Source organism: Ostrea edulis, chromosome 2 (genome assembly GCF_947568905.1).
Source record: "Ostrea edulis chromosome 2, xbOstEdul1.1, whole genome shotgun sequence".
Classification (NCBI taxonomy): domain Eukaryota; kingdom Metazoa; phylum Mollusca; class Bivalvia; order Ostreida; family Ostreidae; genus Ostrea; species Ostrea edulis.
Window position 1 is genome coordinate 57,264,464 of NC_079165.1, and position 27,805 is coordinate 57,292,268.

The 27,805-nt window shown below is 35.1% G+C and overlaps 1 protein-coding gene across 4 annotated transcripts; it reads right to left on the reverse strand.

Moving 5' to 3' along the window:
* Positions 1-3,044: 3,044 nt before the first annotated feature.
* LOC125681970 (protein inturned-like) lies at positions 3,045-27,262 on the reverse strand. Of its 4 annotated transcripts, XM_048922281.2 has the most exons (19): positions 27,128-27,262; positions 25,099-25,304; positions 17,508-18,178; positions 17,243-17,325; positions 16,659-17,077; positions 16,032-16,121; positions 15,860-15,937; positions 13,866-14,043; positions 13,679-13,735; positions 13,424-13,486; positions 13,076-13,294; positions 12,801-12,958; positions 11,901-12,025; positions 11,001-11,078; positions 10,613-10,758; positions 9,332-9,411; positions 9,050-9,239; positions 8,776-8,909; positions 3,045-5,611 (listed from the first exon to the last, which is right to left on the reverse strand). In XM_048922281.2, the coding sequence occupies exons 2-19, from the start codon at positions 25,278-25,280 to the stop codon at positions 5,512-5,514; spliced, it is 3,051 nt and encodes a 1,016-aa protein (XP_048778238.2). In that variant the 5' UTR covers positions 25,281-25,304; positions 27,128-27,262; the 3' UTR covers positions 3,045-5,511. The 4 variants fall into 4 exon arrangements, with proteins under 4 accessions (XP_048778238.2, XP_056010504.1, XP_056010503.1 ...); XM_056154529.1 differs by lacking the exon at positions 11,001-11,078; XM_056154528.1 differs by lacking the exons at positions 25,099-25,304; positions 27,128-27,262 and adding an exon at positions 19,804-20,234.
* Positions 27,263-27,805: the final 543 nt, after the last annotated feature.

Genomic DNA, 27,805 nt, shown 5'->3' on the forward strand with positions numbered 1-27,805 from the left:
TATCTCATTACTGCCCTATACAGACAGGAGTAGATTTATCTCATTACTGTCCTATACAGACAGGGGTGGATATATCTCATCACTGTCCTATACAGACAGGAGTAGATATATCTCATCACTGTCCTATACAGACACTGTCCTATACAGACAGGAGTAGATTTATCTCATCACTGTCCTATACAGACAGGAGTAGATATATCTCATCACTGTCCTATACAGACAGGGGTAGATAATGTAATAATATCCGATGTCATTTTATTTGACCCCGTCTTTCAGTACTTTGATTTGAATATGTATGAAAGTGATATGTCCATCCTTCCTCGTACTGTTGGGTTTTTCTCTTCTAAAGATTTATGCCCTCTGTTTACAGATACGCGCTAGACATATAAATTACGGCTATTTGCGTTTATAGTGTACAGACTCGTCTCCAGAAAGCTTCATAGCGCAATTTAAACTAAACATCCGCATTGTGTATGTGCCTTGCAGTCCAAGTATCAGAATAAACCCGGTAGTAGTGAACCGTGCTCATCGTAAAACACTTTCTTTTTAATTTTAGCGGATCTGAGATATCCTTCATGTGGCAAAAAATAGGCCATAAACAATTCTCAAGTTCTTTAATGTGACATATTATGGACTGCATCTGAACACTTTTACTGAAAATTACTTACTTAGAATCATAGGGAATTGTAACAGAATGGCTTCACCTCAGTCGTGATCATTACGTTCACCAACTTCACGGGGATATGAGAGACTGAAATTTCACCGACATCATTTTCGAATGTTTAAAACATTACATGCTACTATTTTTGTCAAACAGTTGATCAGTCGATATAATACTACCGTATTATACTTAATTAACAACGACCATGAAGTTTGCTTGTAACGCGTAAAATGGGCCAAGGATGCTGACAATGCTTAATGAGAAGATTTGTTTGTGTGAAATGCTCTGTACACGTGACCAAGTTCATCAAAGGTACACTAGTACTTGGGCTGCTTTCCATTCACGTAATATTTTGATACCAGTTAACACAGTAATATAGTGTGTACGGTTACTGATTGGGTTCGATGACAACAGCAGTTTTGTTTGACCCAAGAACGGATATTTCGCTTTAATCTCCGGTCAAACAAACCTGTCATTGTCCTCGAACCCAGTCAATAACAAAAGTTAAACTGTTGACATACTACTAATCTAGAATTCTGCAATTTTTTGTGGGGTGTCTATAACAAAACAAAAGAAAAAGAACTCCTTTGTGTTTAGGACAGAGAAGCAAAGGGAAATAATTCGGGATTGTTACAGTTTGCTATTTGTACATGTATATATACATGTAGTACACTGAAATGTATACTGTTGTAGTAAAAAAAATAAAACTTGCTTAATCCTTATCGGACTTTTATTTTTCTGGATTTACGCATGTGTACAGCAACATTTGCGAAGAGCGCGAGAGAAATGAGCAAAGGCCAGAACTTGAAGGCGTTATATCAGTTTTGCTCTGTTGCTTTCGCCCTTACAACTTCGTAATTTTGATCTGTCGCCCTCGCAATTTCACGCCTTTGCATCTTCGTCCTTAACTTGAAGGATCGAGTAGTCTGATGGGTTGAATTTTAGAAAGAAAGGCGGGGATTGAGCATGGACGTAGTCTCTTTTAATCACAAGGGCTTGGCTTCTGTGGCTTGTCATAATTATGTTTGTGGAACTTCACCTAAAACTAGTGTCTACCCAAGAGAAAATTCTCTAATGTAAAACAACACTGCGGTTTACGTTTCACTTTAGGATTTTTCAGTTTGGAGTACTACCTTTGCCTTTAACCTCAAGAAAAGAGAACGCAGCAATTGCCAAGAATATATAGATACGGATCAAACGAATCTAATCAATGATGCATCATCTCAAAGTTTTGCCATGTTTGTGACGGTTGCAACTAGCCAAATTCATGCAATAAAAAAGAAACCCTTCCCCAACTTTTACTACCACGACTGGTATTCCTGTGTGCTGTTTGGACACCAATGTGGGCACTTTTGAAGTGGTAATCCATGTATACCGGAATTGTCAGTCATGTAACAAGCATACCCAACAATATTTGGACACACACATATATATATATATATACAGTAAAACTCGAATATAGCGAACACGAATATAGCGAAATTACGGCTATAGCGAAGTGAAAACGATTCCCCCGGCAAATTCTTTATATATTCTATATAAAAATTTGCGTCAATAACGAACACGGATATAGCGAATTTACGGATATAACGAAGTAAATTCCTATTCCCCCTGAATTAAAAATGAACATAAAAATAACCTTTTATAACGAATTTATTTTTTTCATTTTAAACTCTTTGTGATTTTTAACAATCGTTTTCCATTGACATAAAGGATCCACACTTATTACAAAATTTCTGTTTGTATTTTTTCAAACAAGGTTGTTAACGCAAAACAATACTTACACAAACGTTTAGGAAATATATTGTCGGTATTGTTTAATATTCTCCTTAATTAAATTTGGTGTTTGATTGCATTTATTTTATCGTACACTCCTTTATTTGTGTAAAGCAACAAGTAAATGACAATTGCAATAAACTGTGCATGTATGTATTGCACAAAATTTTGTTGACATTTCTCTCTCGACATGTTCTTGCATGACTTAATAATCCATCAAGATAAATTATCATATATAAATCAATGTGTATATTTCTTGTATGAAAATATTTCTTCTCGAAAATATACAGGCTTCATTTCTTTTAAAGACGATACAAACGCAAGTATATCGATTGCTGCTTTCTTATATAACTGGTATACATGTAGAACAAATCAGTTTTATAACGAATTCGTTGTATTTGAATTATGAATTCGCTATAAATGTATAGCGAATTATGCTTATAGCGAATTTTTATAGACGGTCCCCAGAAATTCGCTATATCAGAGTTTTACTGTATATATATATATATATAGTGTGTGTGTGTGTGTGTGTTTATCAGGGCAGGGATCAAGGAAAGCACCTTTACTATCACAGTTAAGAGCTTTCTATAAACAATTACGAATGTAATGAATTTATCAAATTATAGTTTATATTTAAATCAAAACAATGAAATAAATATATAACATCAAACAACATAATAAGGAGTTGTAACACCGATTGGTGTATACGTTTGTATGTAGCAGTACTACTGGTAGGCTGGCCGGAAACATAGCAATGAAAGTAAGATATAAAATGTCACAGATCATACTAATATTCCTGGAAGAACTGGTTATCACAAACATGGCATTAGTAACACACGTATATGTATATACAAGTTTTAAATTAAGCAATAATTTATATTATGGACATGATCTAACTGATTAATGCATATTCTATTGATGGAATCATTAGTTTGATCCCAGTTTGAATTAAAGTGGACATTAAAGACATGCTTTAATTGACTTATTGCCAATAATCAAGATGAATTGTGTATCAAACACTACAAAATCAATGAAATGATGAGAAAAAACCGGTAACACAAAGAACAGTGAATGTAAGTAACTTTGGTATAATTGATTGTAGAACCCACAGAACTAGTAAACACCACTATACATTATCAATATTAACATTATTCATACAGACCTCAATATATAATTCTATGTTTCTTTCTGCAGAAATAACTGCAGAATTTTAAAAATCTTATTACCACTATTCAATAATAATAAGTTTTATAGATTTTACAAAGAAGGCATGATAACAGAAATTCATGACCATACAGTTCCTGAAAAAGTAGGCTGATCTATTGAAAACAGGTGTTATTTACCAGGGTCTACCTGGTGCTAGCTGCTGATTGTTATACACCAAAATATACAAGGAAAATTGATTCAAGAACAGAAATGGCTGGATTGCTTTAGAATATGTTATTGATCAGAGACAGCAGTACAAAACAAACTGGAAAAGTGACACATTAAATGTAGAATTTTTCCCAAAAAAAACCAGAAGCACTTTTAAAATGTCACATGTATATCTTCAATGTTTTTATAAACATCTATAATGTACAAGGTCTGAAAAATGTTAAGTAAAAGCTGTGAGAGGAGATGGTTAGACAAAGTAGGTACCATGCTTAAAAATGACAAAGTTCAACTTCATCATGTACATTTCAATTTTTCAAAGAATGTCCGATCACTTCAAAAAGACACATGAACATTTTTAATGCTTCCATAACAGCTGTACAAGGTCTGAAGGATGTTAAATAAATGCTGTAAGAGGAGTTAGTGTAAATTTTTCGAAAAATGTTTGATCACTTTCAAAAAGGCACATGCACATCTTCAATGTGTCCATAACCACTGTACAAAGTTTGAGGAATGTCAAGTTAGAGGTATTTAAAAGGAGTTGATTACACAAAATAGGTACTGTCTATTCAAGAAATGTTTAAAAAATGACTCAGTTCACCTACATGTAAATTTTTTGCAAAATGTCTCATCACTTTCAAAAAGGCACATGCACATCTTCAATGTATCCATAACCACTGTACAAAGATTGAGGAACGTCAAGCTAGAGGTGTGAGAGTTGATTACACAAAGTAGGTACCCTATAACAGGGACACCCTCCCACCATTCACCATTTTATAAGCCGTTTGCACATTGTGCAATATGGCCAAAATAAAATATATTACAAATTCAATCATCCATTAAAAAATATATATATCGATTGATTCCTTTCTTTAAATCAATTCAAAATTTGAAATTATTTAAATACCTACTTTAATGATTTGACCTGTAATTACTTTGACTTCATTAGCCATCATTTCTTTCTTAAAATTGGGTCTTTACACCAAAGTCAAACTGACAGAAAGAAATACAGTATTCTGATAGGATACATTGTAGCTACCCTTCAAATAAAACAGCTTAATGAACCTGCAGGTTACAGACTGATCTTGAAAGACCTTTATAATCTGCAGTTCATGGAAGTCATCAAAATAGTATTGTCACATTCTCTCTTCCGACATTTGCCCATACAATCTCTGGAAAGGTACTAGTACGTGTATTGAATAACAATTGAAAAACAAAATTTAAAGTACATGTATATCAACAAATAAAATGAATTTTGTAATGGACACAAAATACATATTGGATTCAAAATGACAATAAAAACTGAAATGATTTTTGTGAGATGTAGCACCACAAATTTGTATGACCTTATAAAAGAAATATATTAAATAAAACAAATATCATTCATGGTTACCACAGACAACATGTATATCACAGAGAAAATAAGAAAGTGTGCCTATAGTATCATAACTAGCTGCTGGCAGATTTCCTAGACCTGTATATGAGAACTAGATACTCTGAATTATTTGTGTAGTTATGATTGCTGTTGATAACTTGAACACTGTGTTCTTATCTCAATTCTAACTCTGTCACTACTTCCTTGTGGCAAGAGTAAATCTCCAAACGGTACAGACACTTCATGGAAAAAAAGGTTTTGTTGAGTGGTGTATCCTGCTTATCAGATCTGCAACTTTATGGCACATGTAGAACTTTGCGATATGCCATCATGTACCAAATCCAACCCTGAAGGCTAGCTCCACAGTAGATTGAGGAATAGATTCATGAAAACACACATATAGTTCCCTGTCTTGTTTTAACAGTCGCCTGAAACAGAAATTCTTTTGTGAAAGTGATTAATATCTTAGGCCTATAAATTGATAAATAGTTTCTCAGGTAAACAAATTTCAAATTTTGAAGAGGCAGACAGGTTTGTTTGTTTTTTCTTCTGTTTTTACTTGGCTGTAACATGAGTTAGCTTTCCTTTTTATATTGACTGCAGCATGAGTTACCTTTCCTTTCTCATGTACACCTTGTATAGAATAAGCAATGGGATTATTATACCCCCCGCAACAAGTTGTGGGGGGGGGGGGAGGGGGGGGGTATACTGGAATCGGGTTGTCCGTCTGTCTGTCTGTACGTCCGTCTGTCTGTAGACGCAATGGTTTCCGGGCTCTAAAGCATTATCCTTTCCACCTACCGTCACCATATCATATATATGGACTACCCATGGGATGAAGATGTCCCCTATAGATTTTGGGGTCAAAAGGTCAAAGGTCAAGCACACTGGACATCGAAGTAGCAATATGGTTTCCGGGCTCTAAAGCGTCATCCTTTCCATCTACAGTCACCACATCATACATATGGACTACCCATGGGATGAAGATGTTCTCTATCGATTTTGGGGTCAAAAGGTCAAAGGTCATGCGCACTGGACATCAAAGTAGCAATATGGTTTCCATTTAAATTCTTTAACGGCTTTTTTCATCGCATGGAGATGCTGTGTTCCTAGATACCTTTTGGATCATAATACTGAAGTTTTACCTATTACCAACACCCTTTGGGAGATTGGGGTAAGCGGGGGGGGGGGGGGGGGGGGGGGGGGGGGGGGGGGGGGGGGAAACTACTGATTAATTCATTTGGCCTTACCAAAATATTTTTATCTATACAAATGAAATGTAAATAAATTAAAGCATTTAATAATTTAAACAATTTAAAATTAATCTGATATTTTTTTCAACAATCATCCACTAACGATACTCTGAAAGACAGCTTATGCCAGATGTCTGTGGTAATGAATATACTCCAAACATTCGAAACACATACAAGAAACCCATGGACCTTAATATGGTCAGCTGAGTATCACACACACAAAAACTACCAGAAGTGCTAATGATGTACATGTACAAGGGCATTTTTCAGACTCTGTGACCACAGATGTGGTCAAGTTTTTATTTTATTTTTCTTCATCTTTCTTTTTTTCTTATCAACAGCAAAGATAATAAGTTCTTATAACCAAAGCCAAATATGAGCTTTTAATGACTCTCCAGTAAATGGTCCAGGACAAATATTTTACCAGTGAATTTGATACTTCAATACTAAATGACCTTGCTTCATTGTCTGATTATAAGACACCTATGTAACAAGTATGAGCTTGTAAATACTTCATCAAATAGTTTTTAAACTCTTGCTACCAGTGAGATTGACACTAACACTGCTTCAGGGCCAGAACACAATGCTGTGAGCAACCTTTGTGTATAATGTAATTTGCTTCTAATGTGTGTAACTATGACAAATATTCATTATTTTTTTCACTAATAGCCTTCACCAAATGACCTTTTCTTTCGGTACATTGTAATTTATATTTTCTGGTCTTAAACAATATGTAACAGAGACATTTTTATGCCTCTGATGGGATTTGAACCTGGGTCTCTGGCACTCAAGTCCAGCACTTTACCAATCGAGCTAAAGGGTTAACCCACTAGCCAGAGCTAGTAGGAATACCATATCACTCACACTACCATTGTCCCCCTCCTTTTTAAGAGTCGTCCCTGACTCTTACGGAGTGCCAACACCTGTGGGGCGAAGTACTGAAGACAATCTCTCTCACCCGCCAGAGATAACCCAGGTCCCAACGTGGGCACCAAATGTAACGGAGACATTTTTATGCCTCTGATGGGATTTGAACCCGGGTCTCTGGCATTCAAGTCCAGCACTCTACCAATCGAGCTAAAGGGTTAGCCCACTAGCCAGAGCTAGTAGGAATGCCATATCACTCACACTACCACAAATATATAAACCATACATAAGCTATGTCTCTCAATTACAAATTTGTGAACTATTAAAACAAATATTTTTTAGGCTTTTTACTAGTGACCTTTGCCAAATGACATTGGTTCACAGTTATAACATATTCTCAGAACATTTGCAACCTTATGACAAATATGATTTTGTAATGTCTTCCCATGTTTAAACCACTGATCCTGGGACTATGAATTTCACAAGGTTTTGCAAGCCTCCTCATTGCTCATTAGAATTATGCACTCTGTTTTTCTGCAATGTCCTCTGAAGTAACAAAGATCTTGAGAGATATGATGCATTTTCTCCGCAGGACCTACCTGGTAATTAGCCCTGCCCTGGTGCCTGAAATTCTGACCCTAGAGTAGTAAATTTCAAAATTCTGGTACAGGCCTCCATGTTCATTTTAATCATTTGTCTGCTACATGTTTTGGATGGAGGAATATTTTTAGAATGAAAGACATTCTCTTTATATGATTTATTTAGTCCCACCCTGACCCTTGGGCTTTCAGTTATACAATTTTGACAGAGACCTTCATGCTAATAATGACTATACACTCAGTTTGTCTCATATTTTCTAGATAGCTTATTTAGGTCCACCTTCACACCTAAACCACATATCCTGAGGCAATGAATTTCATAATTCTAATAGTGGAGACCACTATATAAATTACATGCTCATAAAACCAAAACATTGAGTTTGTTTGCTACACATTCTGGAGTTAACAAAACATTTTTAAAGATAAAATGCATTAATTCCTCTGTATGACTTTTTAACCCTGCTCTGGCTTCATGCATCCTGCAGTTTTGGTAAATGCCTTCATGTAACTCATGCCACGCACCAGTCTATCTGCTGCATATTTAGGAGTAAAGAACAGGATTTTTTAAACGATTGGATCATTTGTTTTGCCCCCACTCCTTGGGTCCCATGGGGACCTTAAAAATTTACTGTTTTTATTCCCCTACCCCTATGTTGAAGTAGTTTCTGTGAAGAAGCTGGAAATGTAAATGACAGATGTCACACCATGATGGATGGGCACAGATAGTAATAAATAAACCTGATTGACCTAAAAGCAAATCCTTCAAATCAGAACAAGTAACACTGCATTTATTCAGAGATATAAGATATAATGAATCTCTGCTTGTTATACAATGAAAATCTTGTTTAATAGGAACATAGTGGACTAGCTTACCCCACTACCCAGTACATCAGAGTTATGGGTGGTTTTTTATTTTCTTGAGGCTGTACATATCTAAACAGCAATCCTTGCTCCTGGTGGTCTACCACAGCCATTCCCCTCTTAAAACTCTTCTGACTCCGACTGGCCTAATGGTGCAATTATATCATTACATGTATAGGTATGTATAAACTGAGCTCTGTCATCAATTTTTTCCCCTTAAAACAAAGCAAACTTAATTCATATATATATATGCAAAAAAAGGGGTCGGTCACAAATCTTAACTTACAAGCTGAGTAAGACTGCTGTGAAATGACTTGCGTATTTGTAGACAACTCTTGTAGAAGTTTGTAAGGACTTGGCAATGTATCTGTCCCTGAGAGGCAGCCATGGCCTGGGGGGTGGGAGAAATGAACACTCCCTCTACGCCATCAAACTGAATAATGTGGAACAGTGAGTTCTGAGACCCCCTGGTAATTCTGTGTGAAAGAAAACATTAAATTCAATTTGTTTCAAAAGTCGATCATTACTCTAATAAAACAGATATCTTGATGAAACATTGATTTCTCACCTGATTATTTTCTGTGGTTCAGGACTGATTGCACTGTTATTGACCTCTAAAACTGACCCAGACTTGCTGCCCATTTTTCCCTATAACAGAAAAGTACATCATGTACCCTCTTCACAATGTCAAGGCTCTGTGAATTTGAAACTTCCCTTGTGACAGGTTTTAACAAGAGTACTGCAAATGATACATAATATGCCCGTGAAAATACTTACATAGGGTGCTTTTCCTTTTTGAAAGCCATAATTTGTAGAAATTTGCTTAAGGTAGTATCTGTGACAGGAGGCAGATAGACAAACAAAGAGTTCTGTGTGCAAAATATTTCTGCAAATTTGACCAAGTTCAACAACCTCTCAATATTCAAAACGTCAAAGAAAATTAAAAATTGTTGAGAATCAAAATCCTTTCACTATGCACATCTTCAAGCTATTTACAAATACCATAGCTTCTAAACTGTGAGAGGAATTATAAGGACAAACCATGTCCTTTATTTAATATAACATTTCCTCAAAATGGACTGAGTTCAACAACCTATATTTTCTAAAAAATTGAAGAAAATCAAAATCCTTGCCACATGCACATCTGCAATATCCATACAAACACTCTGTAAAACAAGATGGTCTTCACTTGAAATTTCCGGACAAATTATGTACCCTCTATATAATAATAATTTTCAAATAAAGGGCACAACTCCTGCAATAGAGGTTAAAATGGATCAAAATTGCAACATGATCCACAAGGAAGCAACATAGCAAGTTTCAGCTTGATATGTGACAGAGAAATGAAATTAGAAACAGACGGACGTACAGACATCGCTGTACCATAATACGTCCCGTCTAAAGACAGGCGTATAAAAAGTATTCGCAAAGGCCATGTCATTGTGTTAAGATGATAATGCGCATATATTTTCAATTTTAAAGTTTCTTGATTTTGAAACTTTTTTTTTCTAAATCCAACAAAACACCACATTGACAATTTGAATACATTAAATATCACATATTCAACAAACCAATAGAAATAAAATCATTTCGTGTAGATGTTACAGAGACAACTAATGTGGAATAATTAGAATTCGTGGTGGCTCAATTTTTGTGGAATTCGTGGATACCCCTTACCCACGAATTTACATCCTCAACGAATAAAGACAACTAGTATACAAGAATCTTACAAATATATAAATCCACAAAATTACGTCCTCATGAACCCATAAAAATTCAGCAATCCACGAAAATTGCCCCCACGAATTTAAATGATTCTACAGTACATATTATTAATAGATATACATACCTTATTATGTGGCCCAGAACTGCTTCCACTTCCTGCTGAATCATTTGAGCCATATGACAGGCGACTCCCATGGCGTTTCATTACAGGGGTGGAGATATCAGTTATGGATCCACCCTTGTTATGGTCTGAGAAATCCTCAGTCAACCCTAAAATAATTAAAACACCATCTCAAAGGAAGAAAAAGTTCCTGGTTCAATTCATTTGCAAAAATGTGTTAAATATGTCATTAAATTCTATGTACGCTTCACATAAAAATAAAGCTAAACATTGCATTCTGCAGCAGTGTGCATTTTTTAAAATTAATGTAGAAAGCTATCAGCCCTTCAGTTCTCTAAAGTATCAATCATAGAAAGGATTTGCATATAATGTTATGAAATTCAACACTCACCAGTTTTGATATCATTATTTGGAGAGAGTGGCCACTTAAATAGGATAGAGTAAGTAGGTGACAGAATGGGTGTGGCAGCTGTCAAAGCAAGATACAAGTGTAGACACACAATTTCTGGCAAAGCAAGTCACACGTGTAGACACAAAATTACTGACAAAGCAAGTCACACGTGTAGACATGAAATTACTGACAAAGCAAGTCACACGTGTAGACATGAAATTACTGACAAAGCAAGTCACACGTGTAGACATGAAATTACTGACAAAGCAAGTCACACGTGTAGACATGAAATTACTGACAAAGCAAGTCACACGTGTAGACATGAAATTACTGACAAAGCAAGTCACACGTGTAGACATGAAATTATTGACAAAGTTCTGGAAACAGTGCAAGATACAAGTTCTGATTCACCATTACTGGAAAAGCAAGATACAAATGCAGACACACAATTACTGGCAAACAGTAGAAGAACAAGATACAAGTATAGACACACAATTACAGGCAAAGTTCTGGCAAACAGTGCAAAAGATACCAAAAATATAGCCAAATCTATACAACTTTCGTAAAATACTGGCTGGGTATACAACAAATGTGATAAATGTAATGTGCTGTTGACCCAAATTTAGTCCATAAAATTTCTTGTAAAGTTCATTAATAGAACAATGAAATGTAAATGATGGTTTCAAGAATCTGAATCATGTCATTTTAAATAGATCATTAGTTTAAAAACATACTACAGGAGTACAAAATTTAGCAGCAAAGCAGTTCAAATAAGTGAAGACAGTTGTTTTCAACGTGAAATAGATTTACTATAGGTATAGTAAGCAATATTTCAAACTGTTTATGTGTAAAGTTTGCTATAACTGGTGGGTATCAAATATTGTCAAAATGGTAGCTTACGGCTTTTAGGGGAGTCTTGGACTTTGGCTGAACTAGTAAACGCACCATCTTCTTTCTTTGGTTTAACACCCAGCAACATGGAATCAGCACTAATCAATGTAGGTCCACTGGACTCTGCTGTCAACCTAAAAATTGTATTCATAAATTGCTTTGAAACCACATTGAGTTACATATTTACCCACACCTTAAAGTTATATATGCCATATCCATTGGATGTTATCAAAGGAATGAAAATATGTGATGTTCTTTTTTTATAAAGCTATATAAGTTATACACTTTATGCAAATTATACAATTCAACTCGTTCTGATTTCAAAGTTATCAAGCTTATTTATTATTTATTTATTCTCCTAGTTGGACAATAAACACCCCATTTTAAAATATTTATGAGATACATTTAACATGTCATCGCAATCGGAATTTAGAATGTATTAAACAGTTATGATGACGGTAAATCATGAATGTCCTGCAGGCAGTTGGCACAACACCTTCTGCGATAAAAGACAGACAGGGAATGGGGGTAGGGACTGAGAGCCACTTTGAGTGATGGAAATGTGAATGAGAGTTAAATTTCATGTTTAATATAAAAACATTTCAATACGACTACACATTGTAAATGAAATCTTCCTCAGTGATGTTTCTAATGATTCTTTCCCTATGCACTTGCACACATCCACCATAAACATCAATCCTTTCATAAATAATATATTAGAAAATAACTTTTCTCCCTTGCATTCAACAAAACCAGTACTTTGTTAAAACCAATTAATAATTTTTCAAAATTGTCAGATATTATTATTTTGTAGTGTATCATACTGACATGGTTTGATATCCAACATCGAAAAAACACTATTCACTATGGCATAGCTGCAAATCAGAATTAATTAAATGATTGTAGTACCGTTTTTCACAGGTCTGGGCCATTGCAACATCATCAGTCTCAAACTGCAGTAGTGTGGCTTTAGCTTGACTGACATAGAATGGATCTGGAGAGAGTGGGATATTCCGTGTTTTTGTACAACCTCCCATCTCCAGCAAAGTACCCAATAAAAAATGTTTCTGAAAATAATAATAAAAAATACATATACATGTATGTATATGCTACAATCACATATCACTTTTCAGTCTATAAACAAAGATCACATGATAGCGCCTCTATGCAATCTGCCATCTTACCATTCCAACTAGAAGTAAGAACCAGTGTCCAGTAGGTTCTGAATATCCTGGGGGCGGGGCCTCTCGACTATGACATCGCCGTGTGGGGAACATTTCCCTCCAAATTACCAAATCCTCTACACTTTTTTTAGCCATAAGCTGAAGTAGGCTGTGATATTTAACAAACAGATGGACATCATGAAAATCTGACGCAGGAAGATGATTACAAAGGAGATATTCCTATGAAAGAACATAAAAAACACTTCTTACAATACCAAATGTGTCTCTTTGGATAGTAAAACCAAATATACAGCAGTTTATTTCAAAGAAAGCATCAATATTGCAATAATATGACTAAATGCTTCATACTTTGTAATACAAACAGGTTCCTAATACAGTAAATGCTCTTCTTTCACACAGTTCTTCATCCTCCTATTCAACATACATAGAGGTGTACAGTATACATTTATGCTTGCAGCTCAGATTTTATAGTTTATTCTTTCAATTTTGTATAAATCATTTTTACCACTACATTTAAAAGAATGTGAGAAAAACACACTTTATTTCAAATCAGAACTCTCAATATCTGATACATGTAATACAAGTATTAAAATGGTTTCTTACCAGAAACTCATCAAAATCAGCTGCTTCAAATTCACTCAATATTTCATCACAGAGTAACTTAAAAACAAGATAGAATAAATGAATTCAATATACATAATAAATCCGTTAAATCTAGTAAATGTACAGTATGTTACAAGTGTTCAGAAATACAGCAGTTTACAGGGAAAAAAATGTCAGTAATGAATACCAAATTTTCCTGAGTAAGGCTGAGACTCTGAGCTCCAGATATTGATTCATAGAATATTTGAGTTGCAACACTGGAGTTTGGTCCATGTTGAATGATGTCTGGATTCTGAAGGACTGTGTGGAGTGTTAGGGAAAAAAGCTGATCCAGCTGCACTCGAAACTTCGGGGAACGGAAAGCACTGAAATAATGATATATTTGTGCCACAACAGAAAAACAAAATAAAAGTGGTAATTGTACATATATGTATCACTTATAGAAATTTACATGTATACATGAAATGGATTTTATTATCATGTACTTTTGAAAAAATGAAACTTTGGATATTACAAATGGGGACCCATACAAATGAAACACTGAAATTCTGTAACAGTAGCTATTGCATAAAAGTTTACAAAACTGAATGACACTTGATGAATTTGACAGAAAATTTTGACACTTTAGTGACCATTTTGTGTTTTTGCCATATTCTCAACCAACTTTTGGTTCTGAATTTATTGTTATAAACTTAAATAAAAATTTCTTTTAGCATTTCAGAGTGCAGAAAAACAATATCTTGGATCAATTTTCAACTAATTGTGACCTCTCTTCTTAATGCATATGTTTCCCTTCATGCCATTAGCATGTTGGAAACTGGAATGTCCCAGACCAGGGTTGCAGATGAGTATGGAGTGCATTGGAACACCATAAGATCATTCTGCAGGTGCTAACATTCATTTGGAAATTAACACATAAGACTTTCCATGTTTTGGACACCTGCATGTGATGTCAATATGGCAAGACAATCTTAATTGGCTTGCTCATCTACCAAATTGATTCAAGTTAGACAAATTTTGAATCAAAGAGTAATAATAGGACAGTTCCAGACGCTAGTGAATAAATCTTTAGTTTCCAATGAAGCAGTGCTTTATGGAGATGCATGGAATTGGAGAGACTGGAAAACCTTTCTCTCCACTTATAACCGAGCGGTTAAAGGCATAAGGAAATACCACCATTTCTGTTTTACATCAGAAAAACCATGAAATGTTTACGTCAAGGAGCATGTCGACTATGACGAGAAAATGGTTTTCTTGAAAAAGAATGGATGACCTTCATTTGATGCCGCAGCTCTGCCAGAAATTCTTCTTCCTTGACGAGGGAAAGGCAGCAGTATTTGTACAGAAATGTATGGCCTTATGTACGACCTGCACACCAAGATAGTTTGTGCCCTACACTGTTGGAAGAATAGTCACTTGAAACATACTCTATCAATCCGCAGTCATGTTGCATATTTATTTGAAATTTTGATTAATCAAGTGTATGTGTGTGGTGCGTGCGTGCGTGTGCTAGTAAACTTGTACAGTGTATTTTAATTCGGAATTTTTATGAATTAAAATGCAATTTTCATGTTTTCATCAAATTGACTGTCTTATGTTCGACTAAAAATGTGAAAATCTAATGTTCCTTTAATTTAAGCCATGAATATCAAATTTAAGTGATTTGATTTATTTGTATTGAAAAAAATTTTTAAGCGCCTAAAATTTGAGTGTCTTTTTCTCTCTCAAATAATACACACACAAGCATTTAAAGAAATAAAATTAAACATAAAAGATAGATCCAGCACCTTGTCTCATTCAGATCAATTAAATTGTTGTTCTCCGGAATGACGCCAATAACGTCATGACGTTGCGCTGATGATATAGAATATATCAGAGCTTCAAACGCAAAAAATTACGTCTTAGAAGTGAAGGAGGGCCAAAAAATTACATATTTTTAATCCTCTATCTATTATCTATCTAAATCTGCTAAAAAGTGAAAATGGGTAAACATTGCCATAAGGGCCCTTTTGTCATGGGCGTATAATCATATATGTTTTAACACAAAAGTGTTATCAAACAATAAAAAGCACAAAACCAATAGATCCTCATTGCACCTATGATAAAGTCCTTATTTGAAGATATGCACCATTATTTTTTTTCCATGAGTATATATGATAAGTATTTAGGCAGACAATTTACCTGACCACAGAACCAAACAACACCTTCAGCAATCTATGCAATTCCTTCATGATGACTTCACAAAACGCCAAAGGAACTCTGAAAGATTTATATATGTACGTGTATGAACAGATAATCAATATACTCCTTAAAATGTCATGATGTAATGAAAACTTCTTCCACAAAAACTTACCTGGAGTGTGGAAACCCTATCAGGAACAAATCTTGTCCCTCTCTAATGAACACTACTTGGATAATCTGCCCCTTGTGGTTAACAGTACAACTAAAACAATGATTTATATAATGCATTAGCAGATAAAGTCATTGCACATAACAAACAAGATACATGTATATGAATGTCTAATTTAGTATTGCTATACAGTACTATACAGTGTTTGAAATAACTGTGCACCCGACTGCCCAAGACACATACAGTTTGCAGCAAGCAAACAAATCTCTTTGCAGAGATGCTCGACCAAATGTTCATTTCTGTTAAATAAAATTTAGATGTATCATATCTACTTATCGTACCGGTAACAAAGCTGTAACAAGCCAAAAGACAGACTTAATCAATCTTCAAACTTTATATGATTGGAATCAAAGTTATGGAAACTGAGTCCTAGTCACCTCATTGCTTTCATTCAAAGATAGACAGTACTCAATAAAAGTACATTGTAATTTCAAAAATGACCGTTACTTTTCCAGGGCTAGTAGGTCTTTGGCAGGGCTGGAAACTTTTACAAGCAGGCAGCCCTGCATGTCTAGCTAATTTTACAGCGAGTTTCAAACACTAGTACTATATTAAGTACATGTATCATACCTTTTAACATTATTGCCGGTAACATCAGGAACAGTTCCACAGAGAGTCAGAAATAATCCCCTAGCATCAACAAGCTTGTTCTCAAGATCACAGGGAAACTGATAGACAATGTCTTGTTTACTGTGTTCTGATGACTCACTGGATTCCAGGGGGTCTAACGTCAAGTACAAGACAGCACACAGCACATTCTTTAAAAATGAGAAAAGTTTGGATTTGTCTTCACCAGACACTAACTGGAGGATGTTTTCCCCCAGCTGAGGACGTTGTTTCCTTATAGGTTGATGTGGTGAAGTAGGGACTACCGTACATGTACTGACTTTGTGGGGGTATGTTTTGGGAGGTAGAGGAGGAGGGACTCGAGAGGGGGGTGGGTTTTTATCTGGTCCAATAACCACAGGAACTTGGAAAGTAAGCTTCACCTGAAATTACCAATGAAATTTTAAGGCAATCAATCTGAATCAAATAGTCACCCACAAATAACTTGTACACATGAGAGAATATCCAATAGTAAGTGAATAAAATTGGTAAATAGCAATTACTGAACACTATATTCCAAGTGGATTTAAAACAATCTTGACACTTACTGGTCTGTTTGTGATGGATCTAAAAATTTCATCCAGATTCATCCACGTTATTTCGATGTCATTTAAACATACCAACATATCTCCTGAATTAAAACAAAGCACAACAATTAAATGTATCATAAATTAACACAAAAAAGGCTAAAACAAACCAACAACAAAATGAAACACCTTATTTTGTTACTCTATGTTTTTTCCTCTGTACTTAATTGAAAAAAGCATTTGATGTTTTAACACTGTCTTTAATATTAAAACCACTGGTACTTACCTCTGAAAATCTGAGCAGATTGCTTGGCTGGACTGGCCTGTAAGACATCTTGAACAATGATTTTCCTTTCTCTTACAAGTTTCTCTAATGTGGTACCATTAAGCATAGGTTGAGGAGTCCTTTGGTTATATTGGCACAACACAATTCCAAAAAGCTTTTCACACAAAATAATTCCAGATTTATCACTTGAAGAGCAGTTTCTTATGTTTGGTACCAAATAAACATGCTTGATTTTATCATCATTTTGTGGAGATGAAGAAGTGTGGTTCTGGCCATTACTTAACTTTTGATGAGAATCACTTTCAACACGATTTTCTGAATTAAAGTCATTCTCCTTTAACAAGTTCTGATCACTAAACAAAATTTTAGGCTTAAAATGTTTGTAACCACTTCCTGTAACTTGTATTTCACTTTTACTGGAGTTTGTTTCAACAACAGCTTTCTTGGTAAATACAGGCTGATTGTTACTTCCCAGATGATAACGATCTCTATGAGAATACAAATCCTCAGATATCAGTGGCTGTGAACGATCCCCATGACAGTTCGGGGACCAGTCTGAAACATGCCCTCTTTCCTGGTAATTACTTTTATTTCTGTTCTCTTCTTTAACATCAACATAAAAGAGGTTGCCTTGTTTGTGTACATATGGTCCCCAGTTTTCCTGGCATTTACTGAAATTAATGAAAAGTATAAAATTCAATTAATTTTAAAATGACTTCAAGTGTTTACCAGAACTCTTTCCTCTATTCTATCAATGCATACATTCTTCAATGGTCTTTACATTAGCCACTATGCCAGCAAATATTACATGCCAAGTCGAGCCAGTGCTTCTCAGTATATATTTACATCCTGTTAGAATGATCCCAGCATTGAAATGGGTGCAATGATGCAGATAAAAATAAATCATAAAAAGATCGAGAAAACATACAACACACACACACAAATAAAAATGAAGATACATGGAAATAGAAACATAAAACTTTGATAAGGGTTGGTAAATTTCTCTTTGGTTAGTAAACAATCCAGTTACATAGGCCCAATGGCCAATGAACAAATATAATGTTTTTTATGAATATTTTCACTTACAGAAAATATGTTGGACATATTTTTAGCGACCATAGAGAACTTACAATTAGCATGATGCAAGAAAAATGCAAATAGTCAGTTAACCATGCATACAATAAATCAGCATCTGGTAAATTTCCCTTTCATTCAGTATTGTATTGTATATTACCAAGAACCACACAGTTCATAGGTTTAACATTTTTACATAAAATAATAAACATAAATATATAAACCAAAGTTATACATAAAGTGAATACAATGCACTCATTGCAGGTTAGGTAAATGGATACAATCATTCAATGTATAGATAGTTGATGTCTGTGAGATAGTAAATATAGTTTGTAACATAATGAATATGAAATATAATATGGTAAAAAAAAATGAGGATAACCTCAGCATTATGAATGCATTTCTGTTCTTATACTTGAAAATTTATAGAAATATTTTCCTAATTTACATAATTCTGTGACATAGGCCCAATGGCCAATGAACAATTATAGTGTTTTTTAAATGAATATTTTAACATTAAACAGTACAGAAAATATGTTGATGAACATATTTTTTGTGACCATAGAAAACATACAATTAATATGATGCAAGAAAAATGCAAATAGTCAGTTAACCATATGCATACAATAAATTAGCATCTATCAATGCAGGACCCAGTTGCACGAAGATTAGTTGACTTTAACTGACAGTTAACTTGTCATTAACTTTAACATTTATATGGCATTAACTTGTCATTAACTTTAACATTTAATACATGGCATTAACTTGAAGTTAATTGTCAGTTAAACTAACTTTTGTGCAACTGGACCCTGGTTTACAAAGCTATAGAATGCACTGATGTAATGGTGAAGATTTAGAGACTTAGCCTATATGGATCAAGATATGTTGGTAATGAAATGGGATTCATACAGTTTAACAGCATAGTGTACTTTTTTTTTTTTTTTTGCTCTCTCTCCCTTTCTCATTCCTTGGGCTTATGAATAACAATTGGAATACACAAATATTTAGAACTGAAATTCCAATGTGGTTCTGCTTGACATGGCATACTGCCCACAATCAACCTTTATTCAAATATGGCAATGATTCTTTGTAGCAATTATTAAATGAAACCCTTATTCAACATGTTCAAGGTGTATAAAGTCATTATTTTATGTTCTCGGTCATCCAAAATATTGCATTGATTGTGCATAAAAAAATTAGCTCTTGTTTTGAAAATAAATACTTTGATACTGGACCAGGTTCTCTCTGCAGTTGCACAGCATTCGTCCCTTCTGTTGATAACGCGGAGTAGTTAGTTCCAACTTTGTTATGGAATGATTTTTCATTTTTAGGATCGTGAAATGGTTTGAAATTCGAGTTATATGCCATAATAATAAACGAATGCAGGAGGTTTTACATGCTTTTGACAAAAGTTTTGTTATTGTCTTTGCAAGTCCTCCATTTTGTTTACATCCGGGTATCGGTTATACTATGTGGGTTACGTGACTCCAAAGACTGAAGAAGTCGATTAAAGAAATGTAACTCCTGCATGTGTAGATTTATCTTTCGTTGCCCCTGCGGTTTGTGTTTAAACAATGAAATAAAATTGTCTTTGCTTTTTATAGTAAATTCATGCAAGTAATTCCTGGAAAATAAGAAAATATCTTTAAGGTTTACTTATACAAAAACGATCAAACAATTTACCTTTCTACCTATATAGAAAAATGTCTCTGAGGGATGAAAAGGTGAAGATAACGATAAAGTGAAGATTAATTCATAACTCCTATAAGGAATACAGAATAGAGAGTTGAGTAAACACGGACCCCTGGATATACCAGGTGTCAAGGAGGATGAGCATTCCCTGTCGACCAGTTACAACCACCGCGAGCCCTCAGTCACAGTTGGCCCATATCTTCAGGTAAACGGAGTAATCCGTAGTCAGAATCAGTGTGCCAAATTATATCACTAAAATATAACTCTAAAATAAGATAATAAAATCCAGAAAAGAGAAATACATTTTATTTTGTTTGGGGATAAATACATTTTATCATAACGATAGGCCTAATTATAGAGATACTTATCATGATCACAATACTAGTATTATTACTACCATCACTACTACTACTACTACTACTACTACTAACATTACTACTACTACTGATAAAACAATGGCTTGCCATGGCTGAATTCCAAGAACATTTACTGTTAGTGACGTTGACTTTATGGCTTAAAGATAATCATGGGGAGTTTTTTCTTGTTAAAACTCGTATCTTTACATATGTGACCTGGTGACACTGACATTCGACTTTTTATATTTAAAAAAAAACCCAGACAAACAACAAACCACAAATTTATTTTTCAGACGCAGACTTTTTATTTGGAAAAGACATTAAGAAAAAAGAATTTAAATTAACTTTATTTATACGAAATGACAAACATATGACAATCTGATAACATTAAATCTCGAGTAAAATGTCAGAGTAGCTCATTCCGATATGACAGCCAATTCAAATCTTTCGGGACAACAAAAATATTAAAAATATTATACGGGCAGTAAGGTTATAGTTTCATCGCAGAAGCCCCCACGATGTTCTTGAAATATCACATGTAAGAAAAAGATTTATCTCTTATTTATTTTTATATTTTTTTCCTTTTCAGTAAATGTCTCTTTTACTCCAAACCCCCACCCCCACCCCCCAAAATATTTTTAAAAAAATGAAGATGCGCCACTTTACTTTAAATGGCTATATCCTTTCCAGAGAGAAAGAGAGAGATCGAGATATCTTGTTTAAAAGAGGTATCTTTCTTTCGAAAAGCGATATCTTTAGTTATTTATAACAAATATCTTTTTCTACGTACGTAAAAGGTAAGATACATTTCTTAAAGAGATATTTTTCTAATTTAAAAGAACCATCTTAATTTTGAATTGACAGTAAAAATGACTTACTTCGTGGTCAGTAATGATCGACTGATTTCTAACAAGTACGTGCACTGCATATGCACACTACACAAGTGTACGTAAACGAAAACTTTAGGCACTAATTGTGGCTAACCATTCTGCTATTTATTACCAAAACAAATTATCTTTGATTTAAAGAGTTTAAAGATATGTCTCTTTAGAAAAACTATCTCTTTAGGAATAGACGTACCTCTTATATTACAGAGATATCATTTGATTTTTAGCTACTATTGTTGATGTAGAAAGTTCTTCTCTTTTTTTTTTACCTATAGAGAAATCTTTTTAAGTTAATAAAAGGGGTATTTTTAAAAGTTTTAACAGAATTGTTTCTGCAAAAATCAGACGTCCTTCTGATAATGGTATAATTTTTACTGAAAGAAATATATCTTACTTTATAAATATCTATATCACTATTTTACGTTCGTCATTAAAGCGTATTTCAAAGGAATAAAATATATCTTTATTAGTTTAAAAATATTTTTTCATGAAAAATCATTAATATTATGCAAAGAGATATACCACTAATATGAATGTAGACAATTCTTATTCAAAAGAAATATCTCTAAAGCGAAACGAGATACACATGTATCTCTTAAGCGAAATGAGATATATCTTAAGCGAAATTAGATAACTCTTGAGCGAAATGGGATATATCTTAAGCGAAATGAGATATATCTTCTCAAATAGGTGGCATCCTTTAATTCCAGAAGATATAGTCATAAGTTGAAGAGATATTTAGTTTTGGTGGTGAATGAAAATATGACATTTGTTTTTGGATATGTATATAGTAATCTGACTCGATGCTCGAATATTGAGACACAGATTTCGTAGGCGTACAAGAATATCAATCTGACCAACAGTAACCTTGTGGAACATATCTCAAACACTATACGAATAGCAAATTGACCTAACGCTAACCTTGTGGAACATATCTCAAACACTATAGGAATAGCAATCTGACCTAATGCTAACCTTGTGGAACAGATCTATCTCAAACACTACAAGAATAGCAATCTGACCTAATGCTAACCTTGTGGAACAGATCTCAAATACTACAAGAATAGCAATCTGACCTAATGCTAACTTTATGGAACAGATTTCAAACACTCTGACCTTTAGAACGCTAACCTTGTGGAACAGATCTCAAACACTATAAGAATAGCAATCTGACCTAATGCTAACCTTGTGGAACAGATCTATCTCAAACACTACAAGAATAGCAATCTGACACAATGCTAACCTTGTGGAACAGATCTCAAACACTACAAGAATAGCAATCTGACCTAATGCTAACCTTGTGGAACAGATCTCAAACACTTTAAGAATAGCAATCTGACCTAATGATAACCTTGTGGAACAGATCTCAAACACTACAAGAATAGCAATCTGACCTAATGCTAACCTTGTGGAACAGATCTCAAACACTCTGACCTTTAGAACGCTAACCTTGTGGAACAGATCTCAAATACTACAAGAATAGCAATCTGACCTAATGCTAACCTTGTGGAACAGATCTATCTCAAACACTACAAGAATAGCAATCTGACCTAATGCTAACCTTGTGGAACAGATCTCAAACACTCTGACCTTTAGAACGCTAACCTTGTGGAACAGATCTCAAACACTACAAGAATAGCAATCTGACCTAACGCTAACCTTGTGGAACAGATCTATCTCAAACACTACAAGAATAGCAATCTGACCTAATGCTAACCTTGTGGAACAGATCTCAAACACTCTGACCTTTAGAACGCTAACATTGTGGAACAGATCTCAAACACTCTGACCTTTAGAACGTTAACCTTGTGGAACAGATCTCAAACACTCTGACCTTTAGAACGCTAACCTTGTGGAACAGATCTCAAACACTCTGACCTTTAGAACGCTAACCTTGTGGAACAGATCTCAAACACTACAAGAATAGCAATCTGACCTAATGCTAACCTTGTGGAACAGATCTCAAACACTACAAGAATAGCAATCTGACCTAACGCTAACCTTGTGGAACAGATCTCAAACACTCTGACCTTTAGAACGCTAACATTGTGAAACAGATCTCAAACACTCTGACCTTTAGAACGCTAACATTGTGGAACAGATCTCAAACACTCTGACCTTTAGAACGCTAACCTTGTGGAACAGATCTCAAACACTACAAGAATAGCAATCTGACCTAATGCTAACCTTGTGGAACAGATCTCAAACACTACAAGAATAGCAATCTGACCTAACGCTAACCTTGTGGAACAGATCTCAAACACTCTGACCTTTAGAACGCTAACCCTGTGGAACAGATCTCAAACACTCTGACCTTTAGATCGTTAACCTTGTGGAACAGATCTCAAACACTATAAGAATAGTAATCTGACCCAATGTTAATCTCGTGAAGTAGATTTTCGTGGTAACAGATTTCGAACACATATACAAGAATAGTATCTGACCCAATACTAATCTTCGAACACGCAAAAGACTACCTTCGGTAGTAGTCTTCCTCAATGCTAATCTTGTAGATGTTTTGAACACGCACAAGACGTTCTTTGAGTATTTCATGGGAGAATATCGTATCTATATATTTTATCTTAAATGTAGCAATTACATGTAAGCAAATTCTATTTTGCTGTATTTCATGACTTCGACAACACTGGTGCGATAACAACTGGGGTCTCTCTCTATCTAGGGAAATTCCCTGTGACTGTTTACACAACCAATGGGAATGTTCAGAATTTAGTCATAGAAGGGGGCTACTGTCGGATCTAAATTGACCTCTGGTCTTTGTGTTACCTAATACACAATGTGCTATTGATTTAATACACAAATGTACATATAACCCGCCAAAGTAATTATCTGGCATTATGTAACTTTCACACGCAGACTTCCAGACACACCCGACTAAAACACAAATCACTTAGAGACAAGAAAACGCCACAAAGAAATCCAGAGTCCTCTGCATCTTTACGGCAAGACATTAAACTATGTATATCAAACATTCTTCTTATTTGTGATAGAAAAACCTCTTTAGATTCAATTAAAGAGAATTTTTCTTTTTGTATATATAAAACAAATACTAATAGTAATATGACTTTATGTACTAGTGCATCATTGGTTGCCAGTCATTAGTCTTAAATTAATGATAACAAAATCATGAAAATCCACGTACTTTTTGTTCAATCCTGCTAACAAATACACAAACACACGCACAGGATTGATTGAATATTCACTCAAATGGAGACGCCACCACTGCCGGTGAAGGGCTGCAAAATTTAGGCCTATGCTCGGCGCTTATGGTCATTGAGCGGGGAGGGATCTTTATCGTGCCACACCTTCTGTGACACGGGACCTCGGTTTTTGCAGTCTCATCCGAACGACCGCCCCATTTAGTCGCCTCTTACGACAAGCAAGGGGTACTGAGGACCTATTCTAACCCGGGTCCCCACCACAGGAAAAACGAAAAGACATACAAGCAAATGATAAATATATGTAATATACTAAACATACTAACTTCCTGGTGGGGCGGATTTTAATTGGAGAGAGAGAGAATAAGAGAGAGAGAGGAAAACAGAAAAAGAGGGGAGACAATACCTGCGTGACAAAATACTTCTAATTCCATCGAAGTCGTCTAATTTGTCCCCTTTTCTGCTGCGATAGATGGGTAATGATACTCCAAACATACTGTTTCGTGGAATTGTGTTCGTCAAGTCCATTTGGAAACAATCGGAAGCAGAAGCATTGTGGAATGTTGTGGTTACCCACCGCTCTTTCATTTCTTTTCAATCTTCTTTAATTTTCTTCAAAACAAATAGTAACATTTTGCCAATCAGACTAGAACAAATTGAAAGTTATTGTATGCCTAAAAAGAAATGATAAGACGTCAGGTTGACTTCCAATTTGAATTTGCAACGTAACAGCAGTGTAGATAACGTTCTTTGTGCGTGAACCAATCTATTATTTCAGAGGAATATGGAAAAATGTTCCACAAGGACATTTGGAGCTGTTCTTGTAATTAATTCGGAAACCCATTTTCTCTTCTATTGAAGGCCGACAGTCAACTAGCACTGTCAATTAAAAAAATCTTGTGGAAACATATCGATTGGGTTAAAATGCATCAGGTCTCCAATTTTCTTGAAAGATAATGACGATGTGCTCATCCAACTCTGGCTATTGAACAGAACAGAATCTAAACGGAGAACATACTAGCATTTCTTAATAGTCAGCGAGAAAGTCTGCTATATCTTGAGTGCAACTGTGCCTTAAAGCCTTTTGTAAAATTTAAAGGGGTTAACATGTAATACCGCAACATGATTTGGAAAATTTTTATCATTATTCAAATATACAAATCCAATATTATTTACAAAATATGAAAATATACCCCTTTATCAAATCGTAATGTATTGTCAAGAGGAGATATGAAAATATTCGATGAAGACCGGAAGAGTAATGAAATTCCTGTTTCTCATCTTTCCACATTAAATTGAAATTTGATTGCGGGACCCAGTTTAACTCTGAGGTCTACCTAATGATGAAGTCCATGATGATTAATTGCTGTTAATAAGTGAATGAAGTTAACGAAGAATCAATCCAAAGTCACAATGCACAACAAAAAGTACCATACCACGATTATCGCCATATTTAAATTTTGTTTATTGCCGGTTTTCAAAGTAAGGATTCTATGTTTTTGTGCGACTTAAAGATGAAAAGTGCTCTAAAGAGACAAGAAATTGGTCGGTTGGAGAGTGTCATCTTACCGCAGTGCAGGTCCTTTGTCGGATTAAATACTTAGAGCGTTATAGCTGATTGACGATTGTCATATTTAATCTAGATAAGTGATTTTCATTACGCCACATTGCCATGTAATTGCCGTAATGATTTTGTACCCAACATAACGGATGTCAGAGGAGCAAACTGTCGATCAAAAATTGTAACCGTCACAGCTAAAGGGGACCCACAACAGATTTACACATTAATGTCACTATAAAGTATTCCTGCGGTGATAATATCTCGAAAATTGAATATTTGATAGATTTTAAATCGGTTTCATGGACAAAACGTTTTCCCCTTGTCAAATTAAATGAGTGGCACCAGAATAACACAGGGAGCGGACATGTCTGGTGGCAGTCTCTATTCCTCTGGCGGGAGCGGACATGTCTGGTGGCAGCCTCTATTCCTCTGGCGGGAGCGGACATGTCTGGTGGCAGCCTCTATTCCTCTGGCGGGAGCGGACATGTCTGATGGCAGCCTCTATTTCTCTGGCGGGAGTGGACATGTCTGGTGGTAGCCTCTATTCCTCTGGCGGGAGCGGACATGTCTGGTGGCAGCCTCTATTCCTCTGGCGGGAGTGGACATGTCTGGTGGTAGCCTCTATTCCTCTGGTGGGAGTGGACTGCGGAGTCCTCTGATAGGAGAGAGTCTTGACTCCTCTCATGGTAGTAGTCTGAAGAGTCCTCCAACCGTCTGACAACAGCATCACTTATTTTTTATATTTGTATTGTTGATATGTATCATGTATATTAAACCAGAAAAACCATTATGTTTACAACATCATACATTACTTTGTAAATCAAATATCAAATTTCTGACGTCCTCTTTGAATGTGGAAACTTTTTAGACATACCTGTGGCGCGTAATAGTCTTTGGGTACTGACGTAGTAGGCGTCCGAACATTATCACGTTGCCAACAGACCGGTGATCCCCGTACTCTAACTTACATCGCAGGAGAGCAGTGGCAATATTGCCTGATACAATGTCTTCATTTTAATGATAACAATCCGTTACATTTTTTTTCAGTGGCGCTAGCGACAAGGGATCGATTTTACTTAATTGAAGGGTCGTATTGAAACAACAGTCTCTGTTGTCTTATGCTAGGTGTGTGTATATTACAAAATGACATGGTTTGATGAGCACGTTTTCCCGGGGATCTGAAAGTTCACGAATAAGTGCATGGGAGGGTATAGAACAAGGGATACAGAAGGGATACTATTCATTAATAAACTGTTCTTGTTCTCCGTCCACGATCATCAATCTGCAGGATTTAAAAACCCGACGTTATCAAATTCCACCTCAGTTTTCTGATCATAATACTTGAATCTTCTTGTTCCTCCTGAACTAAGTACGGGAAAGCACTTTCTAATGCCTTTCAGAAAATATTACGTTTACATAGAATATAATTATCAATTTTGTCAGTAATATATCTCCATTTAAACTGACAAGCAAGTGATCTTTCAACATCACAAAAAGTTAATATTTGAAAAAGAAACAAGTTAAATTACACAAAATAAAAATTCTATGGCTT